Consider the following 22,825-nt stretch of genomic DNA (forward strand, 5'->3'; position numbering starts at 1 on the left):
GGATTACAATTAATATTTTTGAAAGTATATAAAACCAAAATTAATATATTATATCACTAATCCTAGGAAAGTTATCTATTAAATTACTAATTTCAATAAGAAAATATGTGCAATTAATAAGGAAAATATGTGTACTAATAAAGAAAATATTTGAAATTTAATTACAATTATTATTTATTACAATTATAAAAGAATTTTTGCATGTTAATGGTTATGTGGACTTAGAAAATGTTTCATTTGCTCTTAAATACCTTATCTGAAGAAACTGTATGTTTCATGCCGCAGTAGTATACCTATTGTTTCAATTAGTTATTGGTATTTAGTATTTACTGGTCTTCATGTGGAGGAACATATTTACTAGGTTTACTATCTGCAATCGCTTGATATTTTCTGAACCAATCATATTGATATAGGTAAACCAAGTTTACTGATGTCATAAGAAATTGATTTGGTGTTTCTTTGTGTGGACAGATGCTTGACAAGGAAACAAAAGGGAACGTGTAACACCCGCAAACCAATTTCTGGTTATTGGGAAGGGGTGTCGATCGACACCAAGGGGAGTGTCGATCGACACCATCAATGTTTGGTTCGACCAGGTTGGTTTTAATTGTCATTTCTGGTTTGGTTTGATTTAATTGGGTTGTCTAAACCAGGTATATAAGGGAAAACTCGACCTAGGTCGTGAAGGGAGTTTGTCTTGACAGTTTTTTTGAGAAAAGAGAGAAGAGAGAGTGTTCTTGAGGGATTTTGGAGATTCTAAGCTAGATTGGTGAGATCTGTTCTTGTGGAGTGGAGATCTGGTGATGGGAACGAAGGGGAAGCCTTCTAGGGTGCTGAATTCGTCAGTTTGGGTCAGAAACTTCCTGCAAAAGAGGTGAGTGCATGACCATGGCTTATTTAAGTATGAGAATCCTTTGTTTGCTTGATTTGTTGTGTTTTGTGGTGTTGTTCTTGCTTGTGGAGGTTGTGTTATGGTTCTTATAGGTTCATGAAGCTTTTGGATGAGTTTGGGACGGATTGGAGATGATTAGAAACGGAGGTTCGTTGATCGGCTTCGAGCAGAACGTATCTGCGGGGTCGGTGTCGGTCGACACCACTCTGGGCCTAGTGTCGATCGACACCAGCGTATGTGTTGCGTGTGGTTTCCTGGTTGGTTGTGTTTATTTGTTGTTTGTTAAACATTGGATCTCAGTTGCTTGTGTGTATAGCCCAGTAGATGGGAGGATTGCCTCACTAAGTATTTGTGATAATACTTACGCATCTCAATTGTTGTTTGTGGTGTGCAGGTTGTGACGTGGAATCATGGCGATGAAGAGGAGGATGATCTAGGGTCTCGTTTGTGTGTTGTTGGTTATGTTGTATATGTTGAAACCTTGGTTAGCAGCATGTTAGGTTGTTGGATAAAATGGTTAGGAATATTATTTTATTGATGTTATATCGGTTTGTATTTTTGGTATGTTTCCGCTGTGTGTATTGGTTATTGCTAGTTTAATGTTGTATTGTGGTTTAGGTCGGTTTAATTAAGTAGTATGGGATGTTTAATTATATATTGTATTTGTTATTATTATTTTCAAAAATAAAACGGGTCGGGTCGTTTCAGAACGAATTCATGGTATACACCAATTTGAATACATGTTTATGTTTTGAGATATCAAGTTTATATTGTTATTAATATAATGTTAATTTATAATATAAGATTAAATATATATCCGCGGTACACCGCAGAAATATATTTATTAAATTAAAATATATAAAAATTAAGTTGTATTTATTTGTTTATATATATATATATATATATATATTCAATTTTATCATTGATTATAACCTTTAGTCACCAATTTTCTTTTATATATGTGGAATGATATAATTTTAAACAAATCATATGCTCGTCTGTTATTTTTATTAATTAAAATAAAATGAGATAATTTTATTAATATTTGATTAAAAGATATGTTAAAAGATTTTTCCGTGTATAGTTTTCTAATTGCTTTTTTCATTCCCTTATAAAAATCCACGTATTACTACACATATATGGTACAAAGGTGTATCTTATAGTTTTCAGTCTATGTATTTGGAAATGATAGTTCTTGTTTAGGTGTAAAATATTTATAGGATGCTTTCTTCTCCAAGGCAATAATATTCCAGTTAGCAACTAATTAGGAAGACAAATATGTGTAATCAGTTTTGTTAAAGAATATGCTAAGAATCACCTATTATTATTTTGATTAGGGAGAATTTTTTTTTTTTCAAATTTAGGGAATGTTATATCTATTTAATTAATTATTAAATTAGTATTTAATGTAAATAGTAGTAGTTCCAATTTTTTTGGAAAGTTGCGATAATGGGGGAACAATTGTTTACAAAATCGGAAACTTAATAAATAATTATAAATTAAAAAATATTTAATGTCAATGGCATGCTTGTAAATAAGTATGAAATTCAGGATTTATTTTATAAATGTCTTTAAAAATGTATATATAGATATATTTAAGATTAAAAATAATAAAGAATGATTCAAAAAGATTATTTCCATTTTTATTATATTCATGACGTTAACACCAAAGTATTTCCCCACTATTGTTTACAAGCAAGTAAAGTAAAGAAAACCATTAAATTGTTCAGCAGGGTACACGTTAGTTTAAAGTTGTTGGTCTATTCATCTCACTTTGTTTGCCTTTTACATGACACAAAATAACACAACTGTGTATTATATTATAACGATTACGCATACAATAAGGAAATATCGCACTCACACCCACTTTCTCAAACTCTAATAACACCCACACCCACTTTTTACTACTACTATACTTTACCCCTATGAAAGTACATATTGCCTCTTCAAACTCACTTCACTCACTTTTTACTCTCTCACCAAACCAAATACATCTCAACTCTTTCTCCCTCTTCTCTTTCTCTCTCTTCTTACGACATATATATATATATATATATATATTTTCCTCTATTTTATTCTCTGGTTTCTATCTCTCATTTTTATTATTTTCTTTGTTGTAACACTTTAGTTAGTTATTATCAAAAAAATATCTGTTCATTTTTATACAATATCTTGTAATTATATTTTTTTTCTACGTTTTAAGATGTATATTGCTATATATTTTTTAAATTAGTATATTATACACTTTCTATTTTTACTTGACTATTTGTTCACTAATAAGTGGATGATCAGTTACAGTAAGTTATGTTTAATGTAACTGGTCATCCAATTATTATTGAACAAATGTTCAACTTTTAAGTTGAATTGTCACATTTTTAGTTGAATTTTTTTTAATGAAATAAGTTTTGTCCATTACAATATATAGAAGTACTTTAACAAAACCACTTAATGAATTTTACTTTTGTTTGCATCAAAACACAATTTACTATAATTGGTCATCCACTTATTAGTGAACAAATGTTCAACTAAAAATTTCACATGATGTGTTTAGGTCTACTTTTATGGTTTGGATACAACGACATATCGAATCCATATGAACATGATCATGTGGATACTAGTATAATTGTGGATACAAGTCACACATGTGTATAGTACCTTCAAATCCATATGCAGTTAGTGCATTAATGTTCACTTTTAATATACATGGTTAGGATTTCATATTTTGTGTCTAGTACTTAGTGTTTTAGGCTTAAAGATTTAGGTGTAGTATTCTACTGATATCCAAATGACCATAGATATATGGATTTGATGTTGTCGTTGTATCTTAAACCCTAAATCTAAACCCTAACCCCTAATCCCTAAACCCAAAACATTGACACATAATTAGGGGTGTCAAAATGGGTAGAAACCCATGGGTTTACCCTGTTTGTCTATTATTTTAACGGGTATGGGTTAAGTTTTTATACCCATATAAATAAATGGGTATTGATGGGTTCGTCCAATGGATTCGTGGGTTTAACGGGATAAACCCATTAGGGTTATGGGTTACCCATGGGTTAATGAAAAAAACAAAAATAATATATATTTAATATAATGACTTTTTATTTTGGTTTTAGGATTTTAGGATGTTTTTCTATTTTAATATATGATATTATTTTCTTAAGCTTGAAAACTGTGGTCTGTTTTATAATTCTATTTTATATAATATGTTATAGATTTAATATTAATTATTTTATTTTATTTTATTTATATATGGGTAACCTATATAACCCATTTAGCCATTGGGTTTTATATTATTGGGTTTGGATATATAAGTTTAACCCATTATAATAAATGGGTTGGGTTGAACCCGTCCACGAAAGTCTCGAACCCCCATGGGTATGGGTCAGGTCGGGTCGGGTTACCCATTTTGACACCCCTACATAATCCACATAAGTCCTAAAACATAAGTCTTAAATTATAAAATCATAAACACTAAAACCTAAACCATGAATTTTTCCAAAAATTCAAAACCTAAAACCCTAGTTTCTACCACATGAACCCTAAACCCTAAACCCTAAATCATCACATGGTGATGTGTTACTAGTATCCATAAATTGTATGATAAATCTTAAACCCTACACTTTAAACCCTAAATCATCACATGGTGATGTGTTACTAATATCCACAAACTTTTTAATTAATTAGTTTTTTATATGTTTTAAAAATATTAAAGCATAAGTAAGTATCCACAGTTTACCATCCATTTATCGTCAATCAAATGTTCAGCTAAAAATGGATAGTATACAATTTATTCATCTAAAATATAGCAAAATACATCTTAAAATGTAGAATAAATGTAATCATAGACTTTTGTGTAAAAAAATATATAAAATTTATTAATAATAACTAAATAAATGATAATAAAGATAAAAGAAAAAAAGAAAAGAGAGAAAGAGAAAGAAAGGGGGAACCATGTAAATTGTTGTCAAGGACAAGGACAAACTTGTCTTGATTTTATGCAAACTCAGCCAAAACACTCTCATAAGTACACCACACTCAAGAAGTGGGTGTGGATGCAAGGGAGTTGGGGAAAAGTGGATCTGTATACAGTTCTCCCATACAATAATCATCTTGTTTTCTTTGATAGGTGTCATATGAAGTGCACCTGTAACCTTAAATATTTAATTGTTATTGGCAGTCTTGAAAAATGCTTTTGATTAGAAGAATATCTAAAACAGTTGGACTAAAAAAATAATCTCGAAGAAACAAAATTAATCCTTAGGTTTTAGAGCGCTATTCAATAATTCATTCGAAAAACAATAACGATTAGTAGAACTATGGTTATGCTAGGTTTTTCTTATAACCAAGAAGTTTGTATATATGAATATAGAATTATTGGTTTTAGTCCTTCAAGATTGACATCGAAATTTTGATAATATTTGTCAAAGCTTTCTCAAGAGTAAAACGAAGTGAGAGCGTGGTTTCGAACCGTAACTCTTAACAATAGAAATACTTATTAAACAATGTTACAATGTATATATTAGAGAATAATTAAGAGTTATAGAAAATTGAATGATCATATTAAAATATTATTTGATTTCATTATGGGCACTGAGAAGACTCTTACTCGAGGCTTAAGAAAAGGGTTTGAGTATATATAGTAGATTTTTTATGCCAACTCTGTAAAAACACCATCCCCAAATAATGGATTATAACTTTACAACATTGGTCAACAAGTAAGAGGAGAAACGGCTTTTTCATACCCCCACAAATGGACTGTGTTGAATTCATATATTTGACTATTGATCGTGCTTAAAAATTCATTAAGGTTTAAAAAATTTGAATTCCTTACCCAAACTGGTACCCAAATTTGAATTCCGTACCCAAACTTTTAAATCCATACCCCAAGTTGGTTTGTTGTGCCATAACATACCAAAATGTGTTTTTGGTCTAACTCTGTTAATCATCTGTTTAATCATTCTGACATGGATTCCACGTGTGCACAGTGATTCCAACGATGTCGTTTTAGGAAAACGGAGAAACTAAAATTTTGCCCAAAAACGACGTCATTTTTTATTTATCTCTGAAATCTCTCTTCCTCTCTCCCGATATTCTCTCTCTCGCAGCGGAGGAACCCTACCATTTGGGCGTTTTCGATTTCGGTTCAAGCTGAAGGTAGTTGTCCTTTTCTGAAGCCGAAGGCAATGATTCCCGTGGATGAATTCGGAAGTCGCACCTGCAGTTCCAAACCGGTAATTTTTGAAAAATCGTTTCCGGAATTTCTCAATCTCAAAGTTCATCGATTGATTAGCATTTGATAGTTTGATGGATTTTTTTGTGTAATTGCATCACAAATGTGATATAATAGTGGGTCTTTATATAAGTAGTGTATAATTTGTGTGTGTGTGTGTGTTAGAGAAAATCTCAGTTTTGAACAATCTTTGTTTCTGTTTTTGTTTGTAGACCTGAAGATCCAATATTCATTATCTACTTTAGTGGAAAGTTTCAAGTTGTCAATGGTACTGTGGTTGCATATGTTGGAGGCGAGACTCATACTCTTGAATGCAAGGCAGAGACAATATTTGCAAATATGGTGGAGTCGCTTGGGTTGTCTATGGTTGGACAAATGATCTGGTTTAAGTTCCCATACAAGATGATCTCAGAGTTGAAGTTGTTGTATGATGGATCCGATAATTTCCAGAGAATGTGTTCAGCAGCGCTGTGGACAAGATCAATAGAACTCTATGTGGAGAAGGATGAGATTTCTGATGATGGAGCTGGTCAAGAAGAAAACATTGATGGAGGTGGTCAAGAAGGAGTCAATGATGATGGTGAAGGAGACAACGATAGAGCTTATGCTGTTAGAGGTGATGAGGATTGTTTCGGTAGAGTAGATGATGATGAGGAAGATGAGGCTTGCGGTTCTGAGGCCACTCCTCAGAATTCAGATGATGAGGATGGTGGTGAAACGACCCGACCTGTTTTTTTTTAATAATAAATAAATAATAAATATAAACTACGGCTAGTGGTCCCATACCCACTAGCCACCTAACCACAATCACAATCAACAGCGGAATAACAATACCAATAACCAATAAATATAAATAACCAATAATCAGAAACATAACCAATATCCAAATATCCAATCATCAGGAAAAAACATGAAACCATCAACCTAGTAATGTTTCTAATGATTCAACTCTAACAACCTAGCAAAACCAGATAACATCCAATCGAGTCCCTAGAACATCCTCCTCTTCATCGCCTTGATTTCACGATCACACTTTGCATCTACCTGCACCACAAACACATATTGAGATGCATGAGTATTTGATAAACATTCAGTGAGGCAATCCTCCCATCTACGGGACTATACACACAAGCAAAAGTGATATCAATGTTCCAAACAATCAACAAACAAGACATACAAACCAGGAAACCAAACATGTCTCGTTGGAAGGGAGGTGTCGACCGACACCTGCCAAGTTTCATCCAATCGTAGTGCTAACGATACAACCATTTCGGACAATACTCCATAGCCCGAGTCAGTCTGGTAGGTAAGCTAAATGGTCGGTCGAACTAAGTGAGTACGACATCGAGTTCCAAACTCGAACTTGTGCCAAGGCACAAGTCTTAGTAGACTTCCTTATAGATCTTCCGCTGGCCGATTCGGCCGACATCAACACTGAATCCCTGTGGACTTTGCATGTGGATGTAGCATCTTCAAAAATAGGTGCAGGAATTGGAGTTCACCTCACCTCCCCCATGGGTGAGGTGATCGAACAATCATTTCACCTGAACTTCAATGCATCTCACAACGAAGCCAAATATGAATCATTTCTCGCTGGGATCGGCCTCGCAGCAGATATCGGTGTCAGGAAGCTCAGAGTTTTCTGTGACTCTCATTTAGTCACCAACCAATTCTTGGGGGAATATGAAACTAGAGACGGACAAATGGAAGCTTACCTAGCTTCGGCTAGGGAGTATGCGGTAAAGTTCGACGACTTCAAAATCACCAAAATCCCCCGCAGTGAGAACTCAGCCGCAGATGTGCTGGCATCAGTAGCCTCGACTTCGGATTCCAGTCGAGGTCATCGAGTATCCGAGCATACGTTTAGAAAACTCGAGTGGGATAACCCAGGAAATGAAGAAAAAGATGGCTGCCGAAGAAGCATCTCACGATATCTCATCTAAAGTAGCTTCAACAACAGAGACGAAGACTTCGGAAGGTCCTTAGTCGCTTGTCAACGACCAAGAAATTAGTGCAGAACCTCGAGATCCGTAGAGACCTGCCTCAATTCCGGACCTCTCTGATCTTCCACCTCAGTTTTTGGGCAATGCGAACACCGACAATTGTGGGGCAGGAGACTGGCAGAGCCCAATATGGGCTTACTTGGATAAGGGTGATCTCCCAGCTGACAAGTGGGCAGCCAGAAAACTTAAAATTGTCAGTGCACGGTATTGCATCTATAATGAAGCGCTCCTACGCCGAAGTATAGCTGGTCCTTATCTAACGTGTGTTGCTGGCGTAGAACCCTTGACGTTAATGCAAGCTGTTCATAATGGCCCCAATGGAAATCACTCCGGAGGTCGGACCCTGACCTTCAAAATCAAAAGGCAATGGTACTTTTGGCCTACCATGGTCGCCGACTGCGAAGAATATTTCCGAGCTTGCGAGAAGTGTCAAAATTATGCTCCGTCAATCCATCAGCCTACCGAGCTCATGTCCTCTGTGTCTACGCCTTATCCATTCATGAAATGGTATATGGATATCATCGGTCCTTTACATCAGGAACTAGGAGGAGTTCTGTATGTGCTGGTCCTTACTGATTATTTCTCCAAATGGGTGGAAGCAGTGACTTATGGAGCTGTGAAAAGTGAGTAAGTAGAGCAGTTTATGTTAAAAAGCATAATATACCGGTACGACGTTCCGCACGAGATCATCACGGACAACGGTCCACAATTCATCTCCTCGCAGTTTGAAGGGTTCTGTGCAAAGTGGAAAATACGGCTCAGCAAGTCAACTCCTCGTTATCCGCAAGGAAATGGACAAGCCGAAGCAATGAATAAAGTCATATTGTCCAACTTGAAGAAACGGTTGGATTCTCGCAAGGGGTGTTGGCCAGACGAACTGTAGGGAGTGCTCTGGGCAATCCGAACCACGCCACATCGCGCTACCAACAAAATTCCTTTTTCCTTCATTTATGGAGTCGACACCGTAGTCCCAGCCGACATAGAATTACCCGAAGTCCGCACAACATTGAATCCACTTCGGGCCATGGAGAATGAGGAATTTCTGCAAGATACTCTCGATGTCATAAATGAACGTCGAGACCGAGCTTCTGTTAGGATGCAAAATTAACAGAATGCAGTAGCTCGTTATTATAATTCAAAAGTCTGGGGTAGGCCTTTAGCGGTTGGTGATCGATTTCTTCGCAAGGTCCACGAGAACACCGAAGAGATTAACGCGGGGAAACTCGGGATCAACTGGGATGGACCATACAGAATAACCCGCAAAGTGCAAAATGGAGTCTACCAGTTAGAAGATCTAGACGGGAAACCAGTCCCGAGATCTTGGAATTCCATGCATCTTAAACGTTTCTATAGTTAGTTTGAGTAATTTTGTATTGGACTACGACTAGCTTGATCCCGAAAAGGGTACGTAGGCAGCTCGATTCGGGTCCAACTACCCGTATTAATAAAATTAAAGATCCACCAAACTTTTTGTCGAAATAAAGATCCACCAAACTTGTTCTCCCATACTGCGAAACCGAGGTCTCACCTCGTAAAGTTCAAAACCGAAGTCTTACTTCGTAGAATTCAAAAACCCGAGGTCTTACTTCGTAAACTTAAAACAGAAACCAGGGTCTTGCTCCGTAAAGTAAAAAAAACCGAGGTCTTACCTCGTACAATTAAAAAAAAAACTGAAGTACTAACTTCGTAAACTTCGAAGGTTCACTTCATAATACATATCAGAAACCGAGGTCTTACTTGAGATTTTTAACATCAAAATCTCGAAATTCACTAAACTCGCAGTAACTTCGTAAAACCTATTCAAGCCGAAGCCTTACTTCACACTATTCAAGCCAAAGCCTTACTTCTCACTATTCAAACTGAAGCCTTACACCGCACTATCGAAGTCCGATCTCGCTAAGTCAGCTTAATTTCTGAAAGTTTGTATTCTAAACAAATTTGTTTTATAAGTTGTAATTCTTTTTTAAGTTCTCAGCCTAAGGTTGAAATTCTATCCGATACTGAAAAATATTAACCTAGTAGAAATAAAAAGAAATTAACTGATTAAAGTCAAAGTCAAATATTCTTCCTCTGGGGCGGTCACCACGACCAAAAACCCCAAACTGAGTCTAGCAAACATTAAGGAAAATAACAAAGGGGGGGCGAACTTGTGCCAAAACAACCCCGGACTGAGCCTATTTAGGATCGGAAGCAGGGGCAGGGTCGGTCACAACAACTCTGTCCACCTCGGGAGGAGCCAGATCCATCTCGGTGATCCCTACCTCCGAAGTAGTATTAGCTCAGATGGTGCCCAATTCCTGGTTTGACACTTGTCCAAAGTTAGTCTTGGATTCATCGATGGTGATACTCAGGGGAGGCTCATCGCAAAGAAGCTCGGGGGTGTCCGCCAAAAGGCCGGAAAATGCTGAAAGATCAAAGTCGCGGAGGGTTACATTCATGACCTCGTTGTCAGCTTTCTCCTCGTCGGCCCAAAGAATCCCGAGCTCAGCTTCAAGGTCTTCAATTTCTCCCCTCAAGATTTCTTCAATCAACATCCGGTTCGCCCTAATCTCAACAGCTCGAATATGGGCTAGGGCTAACCTCTCCCGCTCTTCGAAGTGAACCTTCACATCCTCAATCAGCGGACGGACACTCCGTCTCAGAGATTGCCTCTCTTCTCTCCGCACCCTCTCCATCTCGCAACTGTTCCCAGCCTCTAGAAGCTGGTTGCGGAGCTCGACCTCATGTAGCCTATTCTTGGCAGCTCACCCATTTTCTTCAACTTCCCCCTGAGGTCCTCATTGGTAATTCCGAGGTCCAGAACCTCTACCTCGGCCTTCTTCATTTGAGCTCGAATCTGCTCGGCTTTCTCCACAGTATTTACGTTCTCAGCTTCTAGCTAAGTGTACTCCTCTAGTTGACCTTCAAGATCGGTCACCTTGCCCTGAAGCATGGCCACTTCGGACACCGAGGGAGAGACGAACAACTGTTCTTCATAGGATGCTACAGAAGTGTTGAACTCGATCATCATCTGCAAAGCTGAAGGTCAGTAAGAAAAAAAATATTTGCATACAATAGCCGTTATAGAAGACTTTTCACCAACATTGCAGACTTTGTCCGCAAATCGGAAGAAGTTTCCGCGATTGGTCTCAGACATGTCAGAAAATGCCGGGATACAAACTCCGTGGCGCACGTAGCTCCTCATCAAGTCAGCTGGAGATGCGGGGGGGGGGGGGGGGAGCTGAACCAAATGAAATAGGTTACTCCCAATAAAATAGAGATTAAAGTTTCTACACAAAAATTTCTGCTTACCGCGGGGGGAGTGGCGATGATCCTTCAGGGGAATTCGATCGGAGGAACCTCCAGACTCTTTGGCATGCTGGGACTCTCCAGACTTCTTTTTGAGAGGGGGACTCTATCCTGAGACTCAGACCGACTCCGTCCATCCCTCGAAGAAGAGGTACGAGCATGGGCTTTCTCACGAAGAGAAGAGGAGGACTCTGGCTCTTTCCTCTTTCTAGATGGCTCAGTTCGCTGTGGATCATTGTCGGTTCGCTGAGAGCCACTGTCAGCAGCCACAACAAGGACCTCATCCTCCTTAGGATCGTCAGTTGAGTCCGAGATGACAATCACTGAGGGTTCGGATCCGAAACAGGAGCAACAACAGGCTCCGAGGCGGGAACAGTAGTAGGTGCCGAGATTGGAGTATGAACTTTGGTCGCCTTAGAAGTCGAGAAATCAGTGTTCTTACCCGATATGCGAGCCTTGCCTTCAGCGAGGGCATTAGACATGAGCCTCTTCGCCTCTTTCTCTGCGATCTCAAGTTCCTTCTTGAGAGCTCGTTCTTCTCGGTAACCCATTGAAGAGGTGTCGAGAACACGGGGTGGGGAAGAGCGGATATAGGAGAAGTTTCTGAACCTTACTCCGGATTCCCTGATTTGCTCGCACGAAAAAGAGTCCCAGGCGAGCTGACCACGCTCGAAGTGAGCTACAAAAAAGGCAAGAGAGTCAGAAAAAAAAAGAAACAAAAAGAATATGTAATGCCATACGAGGTGTTTTACGCTACCAATTTTCGAAGCCCACTTCGACACGTGTAAACCCGCGAGGTGACCAAAGGTCAGCTCGTTGACCGGAAAGAAGAAAAACGACTTCCGCCATTTCTCATCCTTCTCAGGAAGGTCATCAAAGACCTTGAGTCCGGAGAGCGGGCTCACATAAAGGGTGCCCTTGGTGCGCCCGATCTTCACGAAATAGATGTGGAGGAAATCGGCGAGAGATAGCTTGTATCTATGTTCCTCCGCCAGGGTTTGAAGACATAGAACAGTCCTAACAAAGTTCGGGCACATCTGGGTAGGGCGAACCCCAGCTCGAACATCATCTGACCGATGAGCTCGGGAAGTGGAAAGGACAGCCCACAAGCAGAGAAAAAGCTTTCGAACGCGCAATAGTAACCTAGAGGAGGATTTTCTGGGGATTCATGAGCCTCCGGAAATCGAATCTCGATCTCCGGGGAAATTCCACAAGACCTCCTGATTTCCGCTGCGTCGTTCTTGGTGAGTATAGACGATGGATGGGGCTCAAAAACCCCAGGAATAAGAGGTTTATCAGCCTTGTTCGGGTAGATTTTGGAGGAGATATGGCTTTCAGAAGAGAGATAAGGGAAGTCGGCTAAAAAGGCAGTAGTTTCTCCGGTGAACAGCAAGAGCAAAACGGAAAACGAGAGCAAAAAAAAAAGACAACAAACAAGTTCAGAAGTTAATAAAGAAGAGAAGAGAGGAGTTTATCTTAATACGCCAAAAAAGCAATGGTTACCCGAGAATACGAAAGGACATGGCTCGTTTTCCACTCTCTTATAGCGTGTCAAGGTAGAAAGTGGACCCCTAGCCTTGCTCGGGAAGTAAAACCCATCATTACCTCAATCAAATCATGGGATAGGGATATATTCAGTTTCCCAAAATGACCGGTTGAAGATCAAAAATCCCTCGAACTAATCAGTTCGAAAAACTTGGGAGGCAACTGCCGCAACTATCCATTTTGGATATTGGTTCATGGCCCAAATTCAAAGGAGCATGGGCCATAACCACAACCAGAACCGGCCCATCACACGTTACTAGGAGAAGTGAAGCGAGGAGACTAGCATTATATATAAGAAAAAGATGGTGAAACCTTTAAATTATAACTAAACATTGTAACTTTTTTTTTCGTCAATTAAACATTGTAACTAGCAAACGAAAACTCGTAAAAGAAATTACGGCTTGGTTAGAGGGTTTTTACACAAGTCAAACTAAATCAATTGCATTCGAGTTAGGTGGAGTGTGGGTCACTATAATTAAACTTTAAATAACACTAATGTTTATGATTATGATAGTGTAAAGGCCAAATAATATTAAGAAAAATTGTGATTAATTTGATTTACAGTGGTCCAAACATCTTTATATATAACCATTCATTACTACGTTTATAAAATAAATGTTAGTAGTATGATTTATGACAGTCAAAGAAAGCAACCATATAAGTATGTATCTGATAAAGACACATTAAAGAGCACCAAAACTGGTTCGGAATCGTGATATGTAAATGCAGAGTCAACCAATTGCGGTCAAAATAGTTTCTTCTTCTTCTAGTTTTCTAGATAAAAATTAAACAACACAAAATGTAATTTATATATTGATGAGTCTCTCAACAATGAAGATATACAATCATAAAAAAAACCTTATATAAGTAAAATTCATTAAAAATAACAAGCTTATATTAATAAGAGATTACACGTGATCTTTACATATGTTTTCAAATTATGCCCTATATGTTATCTTGTGTCTTGTTTAAATCATGCACTTTCTTTTCCCAAATTCGACTTCTGAGGTTGTGTATATAAACCTTACAAATGCCTAAATTATATTTCATTGATTTCTCTCATTCTCTCATCATCATCATTGTCTAAGCAAAAGAAGATGATTGGTGTCAACATAGTTTCTGGTAAAAATTCTTCTTGGAAGTTTTTGTTTTCACTTTGGAATTTTCAATTACGATCAATGTTTTTTTATTAGTTTATTTGTTTCTAACTTTTGTTTCTTGGTACAAGTCTCAATTTTGTTTCACATGGTTTAACATTGACAGAAGATAGAAAGAAAAAACTGAACACGGTGAGAAAGACGATGGAAAAACTCAAATCTGTATTCGATAAGAAGAAACCTAATCATCATGAAGAAGACTCAAGTCAGACTTCACCATATTTAACCAAAGCTTTAAACGAGGTTCCCCACTTGTTCAACTGTATTCGCTCTTACTTTTCATGTGAATTTTGTTAAGAACTTTAGCTATATGCTCAATCAAGTAGTGGACACATAATCCCCAATCAAATGATTCTCCATGAATTAATTTTTACTAGTATCATAGTTTTATGATCAAGTTGATTGTGAGTGGATTTGATCTTAAATTGATTTTGTTATTTCTCCGGTATTTATATTCTTCAGGACCTATCATATGAGCTGTTCAAAACCCAGCAGAAGTTGGATCAGAGAAATTTTATCCTTGTAAATGTGTAGTTTCTGGTCTTTCCTTGTACTCTCTGTTCTAAGTTTTTTTTTTCTGTATAATTGCTGATAGATTGACCCAATATAATATACGTAATTATGTTGTCCTAAAATAATATACTATTATGTCAATGAGCTTTGTTTCTTCTGAAAAAACCTCAAAACAGAAGATTGTCTTGCGCATATAATGGATGTTTTCATGACCCTAAAACTGAACTTTTGTTCTGTATCTACAGCAAAAACAAGATGATATTCGTCAAGGCCAAGAAGAGAAGATGAAAAACCTAACGGAGGAGATTAAAGATTTGAACAGCAACACATTTGTTTTACATGTAACATTCCACCACTATATACTATAGCAAACATAAATTCCCAGTGTTATAAATTGGTATTCTTATTTTTCCTGTCTTAGTCTCTGAGCATAGTTAGTTAGCATATTAAAAAAGGTAGGACATAAATGAACTTGAACATCTTGTCGATATATAAAAGAATTTTTGCATGTTAATGGTTATGTTGGAGGGTATTTAAATAGAGGAGGAGGAATGTGGACTTAGAAAATGTTTTATTTGCCCTTAATTACCTTATCTGAAGAAACTGTATGTTTCATGCTGCAGTAGTATTGTTTCAATTATTTATTGGTACTTAGTATTTATTGATCTTCATGTGGAGGAACATATTTAGTAGTTTTATCATCTGCAATCGCTTGATATTTTTTGAACCAATCATATTGATATAGGTAAACCATGTTTACTGATGTCATAAAAAATTGATTTGGTGTTTCTTTGTGTGGACAGATGCTTAACAAGGAAACAAAGGGAACGAATTCATGGTATACACCAATTTGAATACATGTTTATGTTTTGAAATATCAAGTTTATATTGTTATTAATATCATGCTAATTTATAATATAAGATATATTAAGATTAAAAATAATAAAGAATAATTTAAAAGGGTTATTTCCTTTTTTATTATATTCATGACGTTAACACCAAAGTATTTCCCCACTGTTTTTTACAAGCAAGTAAAGTAAAAAAAACCATTAAATTGTACAGCAGCGTACGCGTTAGTGTAAAGTTGTTGGTCTATTTATCTCACTTTGTTCGCCTTTTACATGACACAAAATAACACAACTGTGTAGTATATTATAACGATTACGCATACAATAATCATCTTGTTTTCTTTGATAAGTGTCATATGAAGTGCACCTGTAACCTTAAATATTTAATTGTTATTGGCAGTCCTGAAAAATGCTAAGAATATCTAAAACAGTTGGACCAAAAAAATAATCCCGAATAAACAAAATTACACCTTAGGTTTTAGAGCGCTATTCGATAATTCATTCGAAAGACAATAACGATTAGTAGAACTATGGTTATGCTAGGTTTTTCTTATAACCAAGAAGTTTGTATATATGAATCTAGAATTATTGGTTTTAGTCCTTCAAGATTGACATCGAAATTTTGATAATATTTGTCAAAGCTTTCTTAAGAGTAAAACGAAGTCAAAGGGTGGTTTCGAACCGTAACTCTTAACAATAGAAATACTCATTAAACAATGTTACAATGTATATATTAGAGACTACTTAAGAGTTATAGAAAATTGAATGATCATATTAAAATATTATTTGATATCATTATGGGCACTGAGAAAACTCTTACTCGAGGCTTAAGAAAAGGGTTTGAGTATATATAGTAGATTTTTTATGCCAACCCTGTAAAAACACCATCCCCCAAATAATGGATTATAACTTTACAACATTGGTCAACAAGTAAAAGGAAAAACGGCTTTTTCAAACCCCATAAATGGACTGTGTTGAATTCATACATTTGACTATTGATCGTGTTTAAAAATTCATTAAGGTTTAAAAAATTTGAATTCCGTACCCGGACTTTTAAATCCATACCCCAAGTTGGTTTGTTGTGCCATAACTTACCAAAACATGTTTTTGGTCTAACTCTGTTAATCCTCCGTTTAATCATTCTGACGTGGATTCCACGTGTGCACAGTGATTCCAACGACGTCGTTTTGGGAAAACTGAGAAACTAGATTTTTGCCCAAAACGACATTGTTTTTTATTTATCTTTGAAATCTCTCTTCCTCTCTCCCGATATTCTCTCTCTCGCGGCGGAGGAACCCTACAATTTAGGCATTTTCTGAAGCCGAAGGTAATGATTCCCGGGGATGAAGGTGATTCAGAAGTCGCACCTGCAGTTCTAAACCGGTAATTTTCAAAAAATCGTTTTCGGAATTTCTCAATCTCAAAGTTCATCGATTGATTAGCATTTGATAGTTTGATGGATTTTTTTGTGTAATTGCATCACAAATGTGATATAATAGTGGGTCTTTATATAAGTAGTGTATAATTTGTGTGTGTGTGTGTGTTAGAGAAAATCTCGGTTTTGAACAATCTTTGTTTTTGTTTTTGTTTGTAGACCTGAAGATCCAATATTCATTATCTACTTTAATGGAAAGTTTCAAGTTTTCAGTGGTCTGTGGTTGCATATGTTGGAGGCGAGACTCGTACTCTTGAATGCAAGGCGGAGATAATATTTGCAAACATGGTGGAGTTGCTTGGGTTGTCTATGGTTGGACAAAGGATCTGGTTTAAGTTCCCATACGAGATGTTCTCAGAGTTGAAGTTGTTGTATGATGGATCCGATAATTTCCAGAGAATCTGTTCAGCTGCGCTGTGGACAAGATCAATAGAACTCTATGTGGAGAAGGATGCAATTTCTGAAGATGGGATGTGGAGAAGGATGCGATTTCTGATGATGGAGCTGGTCAAGAAGAAAACATTGATGGAGGTGGTCAAGAAGGAGTCAATAATGATGGAGATGGTGGAGGAGGCAACGATAGAACTTATGCTGTTAGAGGTGATGAGGATTGTTTCGGTAGAGTAGATGATGATGAGGAAGATGAGGCTTGCGATTCCAAGGCCACTCCTTAGAATTCAGATGATGAGGATGGTGGATCCAAAAAATACCTTAGGTATAAAAAAGGCAGTGGAGAGATAAGATTGGGGAAAGTATTTGACAGCATACATTTGTTCAAGGAAGTTGTTGTTGAGTATGCGCTTAAGGAAGGAACTAATGTGAAGTATTCAAGATGGGGTTCTGAAAAATCGGAAGTGATATGCTCTATTGGTGGTGGCTGCAAATTCAGAATCTATTGTTCTTTTCAAAAAGAAAAGAACACATTCCAAGTCGTGTCATGCAATGATTTCCATTCATGTATCCCAAACAAATATAGCAAGGTAGTGAATGATGGGGTCATTGCTAAGTTAGTATTGGATGACATTAGGAATGATCCTACTTTCAAGCCGAAGGCAACAAAAGCAGTAATGGAGGACTGTTACAACTTGGTGGTCACTCCAGATCAATGTAGAAAAGTCAAGAAAAAAGCATTGGCAATCATTCAAGATGAACATGATGAGCAATTTTCTAGACTAAAGGACTACCATCTAGAGATACTTGAGTAAGTGTTTCTTCTTATATTTGCATAAATTTTTACATTCCGATTCTCATCTCTAACCTTGCTTATTTTTTTGTTAGTTCTAACCCGGGATCGACTGTTGAAGTGGGAACAATGAGAACTGATGAAGATATTGAGAAGGTTGACAGGTTCTATGTCTGTTTGGCAGCACTCCAGAAAACATTTGTTGCTCATTGTCGACCAATATTTGGGATAGATGGTTGCTTTTTGAAGAACAATGTCAAATGTCAACTCTTGGCAGCTATAGGACGAGATGCCAACAACCAGCTCTTCCTTGTTGCATGGGCTATTGTGCCAGTAGAGAATACAAATAGTTGGATATGGACAAGGATTTAGTCTCATCTCAGATAGACAGAAGGTAAGTTGGCTTTCTTTTATTGAAAATTTAATCTACATTCTACTTAAAATATGTGTTTGAGACAATTACTCTTTTTATGATAGGGTTTGCTTATTGCTGTGGAGCAAGAGTTGCCCAATGTAGAGCATCGTATGTGTGCATGCCACATCTATGGGAACCTTAGGAGAGCATATCCAGGTAAAGAGCTGCCTAAACATCTATTTTGGGCTGTTGCTAAAAGTTTCAATGACACAGACTACAACAGAGCCACTGAAGAACTAAAGAAGTTTGATCAAGGTGTTTATAAAGTTGTGATGTCGAAGAATCCAGAGAATTGTAGCCGTGCGTTCTTCAGTTGCACATCAGTGTGTGAAGATGTCTCCATTAACTTCTCAGAGTCTTACAACAATGCTATCAACAAAGCAAGGGAGATGCCATTGGTAGCAATGTTGGAGACCATAAGACGACAATGCCTGTACGAAATGAAATGAGAAGAAAGAAGGCTGAAAAGCACAAGGGGAAGTATACTAAGAAAGTTGCTAAGACCATTAAAGAAGAGCAGCAACACATGAAGTATTGTCAGGTAATCCCATGTGGCAATGGTCATTATGAGGTGGCCGAACATGTTCATCATGGTTTCAGGGTTGATATGAATGCAAAAACATGTGCATGTAGAAGGTGGAATATGACTGGAATTCCTTATCGTCATGTATTGCGTGTAATTGGGATGAAGAAGAATCTAAAGTCTGAGGATTTTGTTAACTCTGACTGGTATTTGACATCAAGATTGGTGGCTCAGTACAATGAGACAATGAGAAGAGTTAATGGTATGTACTTTTGGAGAAAATCCGGTGAAACAGAGATTCAACCACCACCTAGAGAAGTTGCTAAAGGGTGAACGAAAAAACAAAAACGAATCAAGGGCAAGAATGAATCTCCAAAGAAAAAGAAAAGCAAGCAAAGGAAGTAGAAGATGAGGCTCCACCAAAGAAGATTAAAATTACCAGAGCAGGAATTACTTTGAAGTGTGCTCAGTGTAGGATGCCATGACATAACAGAAAAAGGTGTCCTAATCAAGCAAGCCAAGCAAGTATAGCAAGCTAATCAAGCCAACCATCACAACTTTCACTTGGTGATTAATTGATTAAATGTTTAGGATGTTGTTTAGATTAAATGTTTAGGATGATGGTTTTTTGGGATATGTTTAAGATTTAGGATGCTTGTTTTTTTGTGTACTTATTGATCGGATGTAGGATGCTTGTTGTTGTGTACTTTTTTGGCTACTTATTGAATCGGCTAAATGGAAGATTTTCAAAGGTCAACTCTTGGCATCTAAATCATCACTCTTTATAGCATTTTAACTCCATCACATTACATACACTTGTTTTTCTTAAAAGATTATAACATAGAAAACAAACATAAGTAAACTACACACAATCAAATTTTTGAAGCAACGTAGTGCTTGAACCTCTTTCTCACAACAAATGATCATGGCTTTGAGTTCTCCAATCTCCTTCTTACATCCATGTGCAACAGCTTTTATGCCTTGTATTTCAGTTTCATAGCTATTCATTGCTAGACTCTCCATCTCAGCTTTCACATCATGAAAGCCTTTCTCTAAGCTTCCCACATCTACTTGTATCTTCTCAACAACACTCTCAACCACTTCCATCTCTTCCACCATAGATACATCAGTCCATTTGAACAAATGACCACTATTCTCCTTTGAGCCATAAGGACAACAATGAAATATCATCCCTGGATTCTTCAATGTTTCTAAAGTCTTGATTACAGACCCTACACCAGATCTACATTTTCTAGATATCCCTCTTTCTGATCCACGACGTGTGAAGCTCCCTTTCAACCCTTAGCCAAATTTCCAAATCAAATTTAACATATATATATTATCGAAATTGAAGTGAAGGGCGCAAAAAACTAATCTCTTTCTTATATACTACCTCGCTAGACGACCACCATTTTTTAATTCACGAAACAAGTTACAAACACATTTCCTTTTAATGTATAGCCTACAAATTAGAATTCTCAATCGCAATTGCTACTTTCAAACAATTACATATCATAATATATATCTTATTATATAAACCTTAGTTTTCAAAGTTAGTAATTCATATAATCGCGACACGTATCAAATATATCGATAATATTTTGATATGTGTGAAAATAAATTTTATTTAATAATTATAATAAAATTAAAAAATCCTAAAAATAAAAGGATTCCAATTAATATTTTTGAAAGTATATAAAACCAAAATTAATATATTATATCACTAATTCTAGGAAAGTTATCTATTAAATTACTAATTTCAGTAAGAAAATATCTGCAATTAATAAGGAAAATATGTGTAACTAATAAAGAAAATATTTTCAATTTAATTACAATTATTAGTTATTATAATCATATAGTAAAAAGAAAATTTTACAGAAAAGTGATTAAAGTATTAAAAGGTTTAATGTGTTAAAATTAGTGGTTAACATAATATAAGAAAAATAAGAAATTAATGTAATCTTTTTAAATTTTTAAATCGGTGAATGATTTGATAGCTTATTTAATATTCTGTTGTTATATAAACCTTGGTTTTCAAAGTTAGTAACTAATGTGATCGCGACACGTGTAAATTTTAACAATTAAACATTTTGTCATGTGTTATACAAAAGCTTTGTTTTAACTTATTTGTAAATTATAAGAAATTAAAAATTTATATAAATTAATATTGTAGATTGTATTAACAAATATGACTAATTGATAAATTTGATTATATTTAAAATGTAATCAGATATGAAATTATTTTATTTTAAATAAGTAAATATAAATTACTAAAAAAAATAAACAACACAAAAAGTAATTTTTATATTGATGAGTCTCTCACCACTTAAAATATACAATGATAGTAAAAATTATATAAGTAAAATGCATTAAAAATAACAATATTATATTAATAAGAGATTACACATGGTATTTACATATGTTTTCAAATTATGCCCTATATGTTGTCTTGCCTTGTTTAAATCATGCATTTTCTTTTCCCAAATTCGACTTATGAGATTGTGTATATAAACCTAACAAATGCTTAGATTTCATCGATTTCTATCATTCTCTCATCACTTTTCAACCAAAGAAGATGATTGGTGTTAACATAAGTTATGGTAAAAATTCTTCTTGGAGGTTTTAGTTTTCACTGTGTAATTTCCAATTACGATCAATGTTTTTTTATTAGTTTATTTGTTTCTAACTTTTGTTTCTTGGTACAAGTCTCAATTTTGTTTCACATGGTTTAACATTGACAGAAGATGGAAAGAAAAAACCGAACACGGTGAGAAACACGATGGAAAAACTCAAATCTGTATTCGATAAGAAGAAACCTAATCATCATGAAGAAGACTCAATTCAAACTTCGCCATATCTAACCAAAGCTTTAAACGAGGTTCCCCACTTGTTCAACTGTATTCGTTCTTACTTTTCATGTGAATTTTGTTAAGAACTTTAGCTATATGCTCAATCAAGTAGTGGACATTATAATCCCTAATCAAATGATTCTCCATCAATTAATTTTTACTAGTATCATAGTTTTATGATTAAGTTAATTGTGAGTGGATTTGATCTTAAATTGATTTTGTTATTTCTCTGTATTTATATTCTTCAGGACCTATCATATGAGCTGTTCAAAATCCAGCAGAAGTTGGATCTGAGAAATTTTATCCTTGTAAGTGTGTAGTTTCTGGTCATTCCTTGTACTCTCTGTTCTAAGTTTTTTGTTTCGGTATAATTGCTGATAGATTGACCAAATATAATATGCGTAATTATGTTGTCGTTAAATAATATACTATTATGTCAATGAGCTTTGTTTCTTCTGAATAAACCTCAAAACAGAAGTTTATCTTGCGCATATAATGGATGTTTTCATGACCTTAAAACTGAACTTTTGTTCTGTATTTACAGCAAAATCAAGATGATATTCGTCAAGGCCAAGAAGAGAAGATGAAAAACCTAACGGAGGAGAGCAAAGAAAATTATAAGAAAATTAAAAAAATCCTAAAAATAAAAGGATTACAATTAATATTTTTGAAAGTATATAAAACCAAAATTAATATATTATATAGCTAATTCTAGGAAACTTATCTATTAAATTACTAATTTCAATAAGAAAATATGTGCAATTAATAAGGAAAATATGTGTAACTAATAAAGAAAATATTTTCAATTTAATTACAATTATTAGTTATTATAATCATATAGTAAAAAGAAAAGTTTACAGAAAAGTGATTAAAGTATTAAATGGTTTAATGTGTTAAAATTAGTGGTTAACATAATATAAGAAAAATAAGAAATTAATGTA

The 22,825-nt window shown here is 35.6% G+C and overlaps 1 protein-coding gene across 1 annotated transcript; it reads left to right on the forward strand.

The window, feature by feature from the left end:
- The first annotated feature begins 21,370 nt into the window (after positions 1–21,370).
- Positions 21,371–22,736, forward strand: LOC147928785 (uncharacterized). Its single transcript, XM_087485781.1, has 4 exons — positions 21,371–21,635; positions 21,777–21,913; positions 22,133–22,192; positions 22,429–22,736. Exons 1-4 carry the CDS (start codon positions 21,611–21,613, stop codon positions 22,591–22,593), a joined length of 387 nt encoding a protein of 128 aa, XP_087341907.1. The 5' UTR covers positions 21,371–21,610; the 3' UTR covers positions 22,594–22,736.
- Positions 22,737–22,825: the final 89 nt, after the last annotated feature.

The sequence above is a fragment of the Camelina sativa genome, chromosome 14 (assembly GCF_030686135.1).
Source record: "Camelina sativa cultivar CO46 ecotype springtype chromosome 14, ASM3068613v1".
Lineage (NCBI taxonomy): Eukaryota > Viridiplantae > Streptophyta > Magnoliopsida > Brassicales > Brassicaceae > Camelina > Camelina sativa.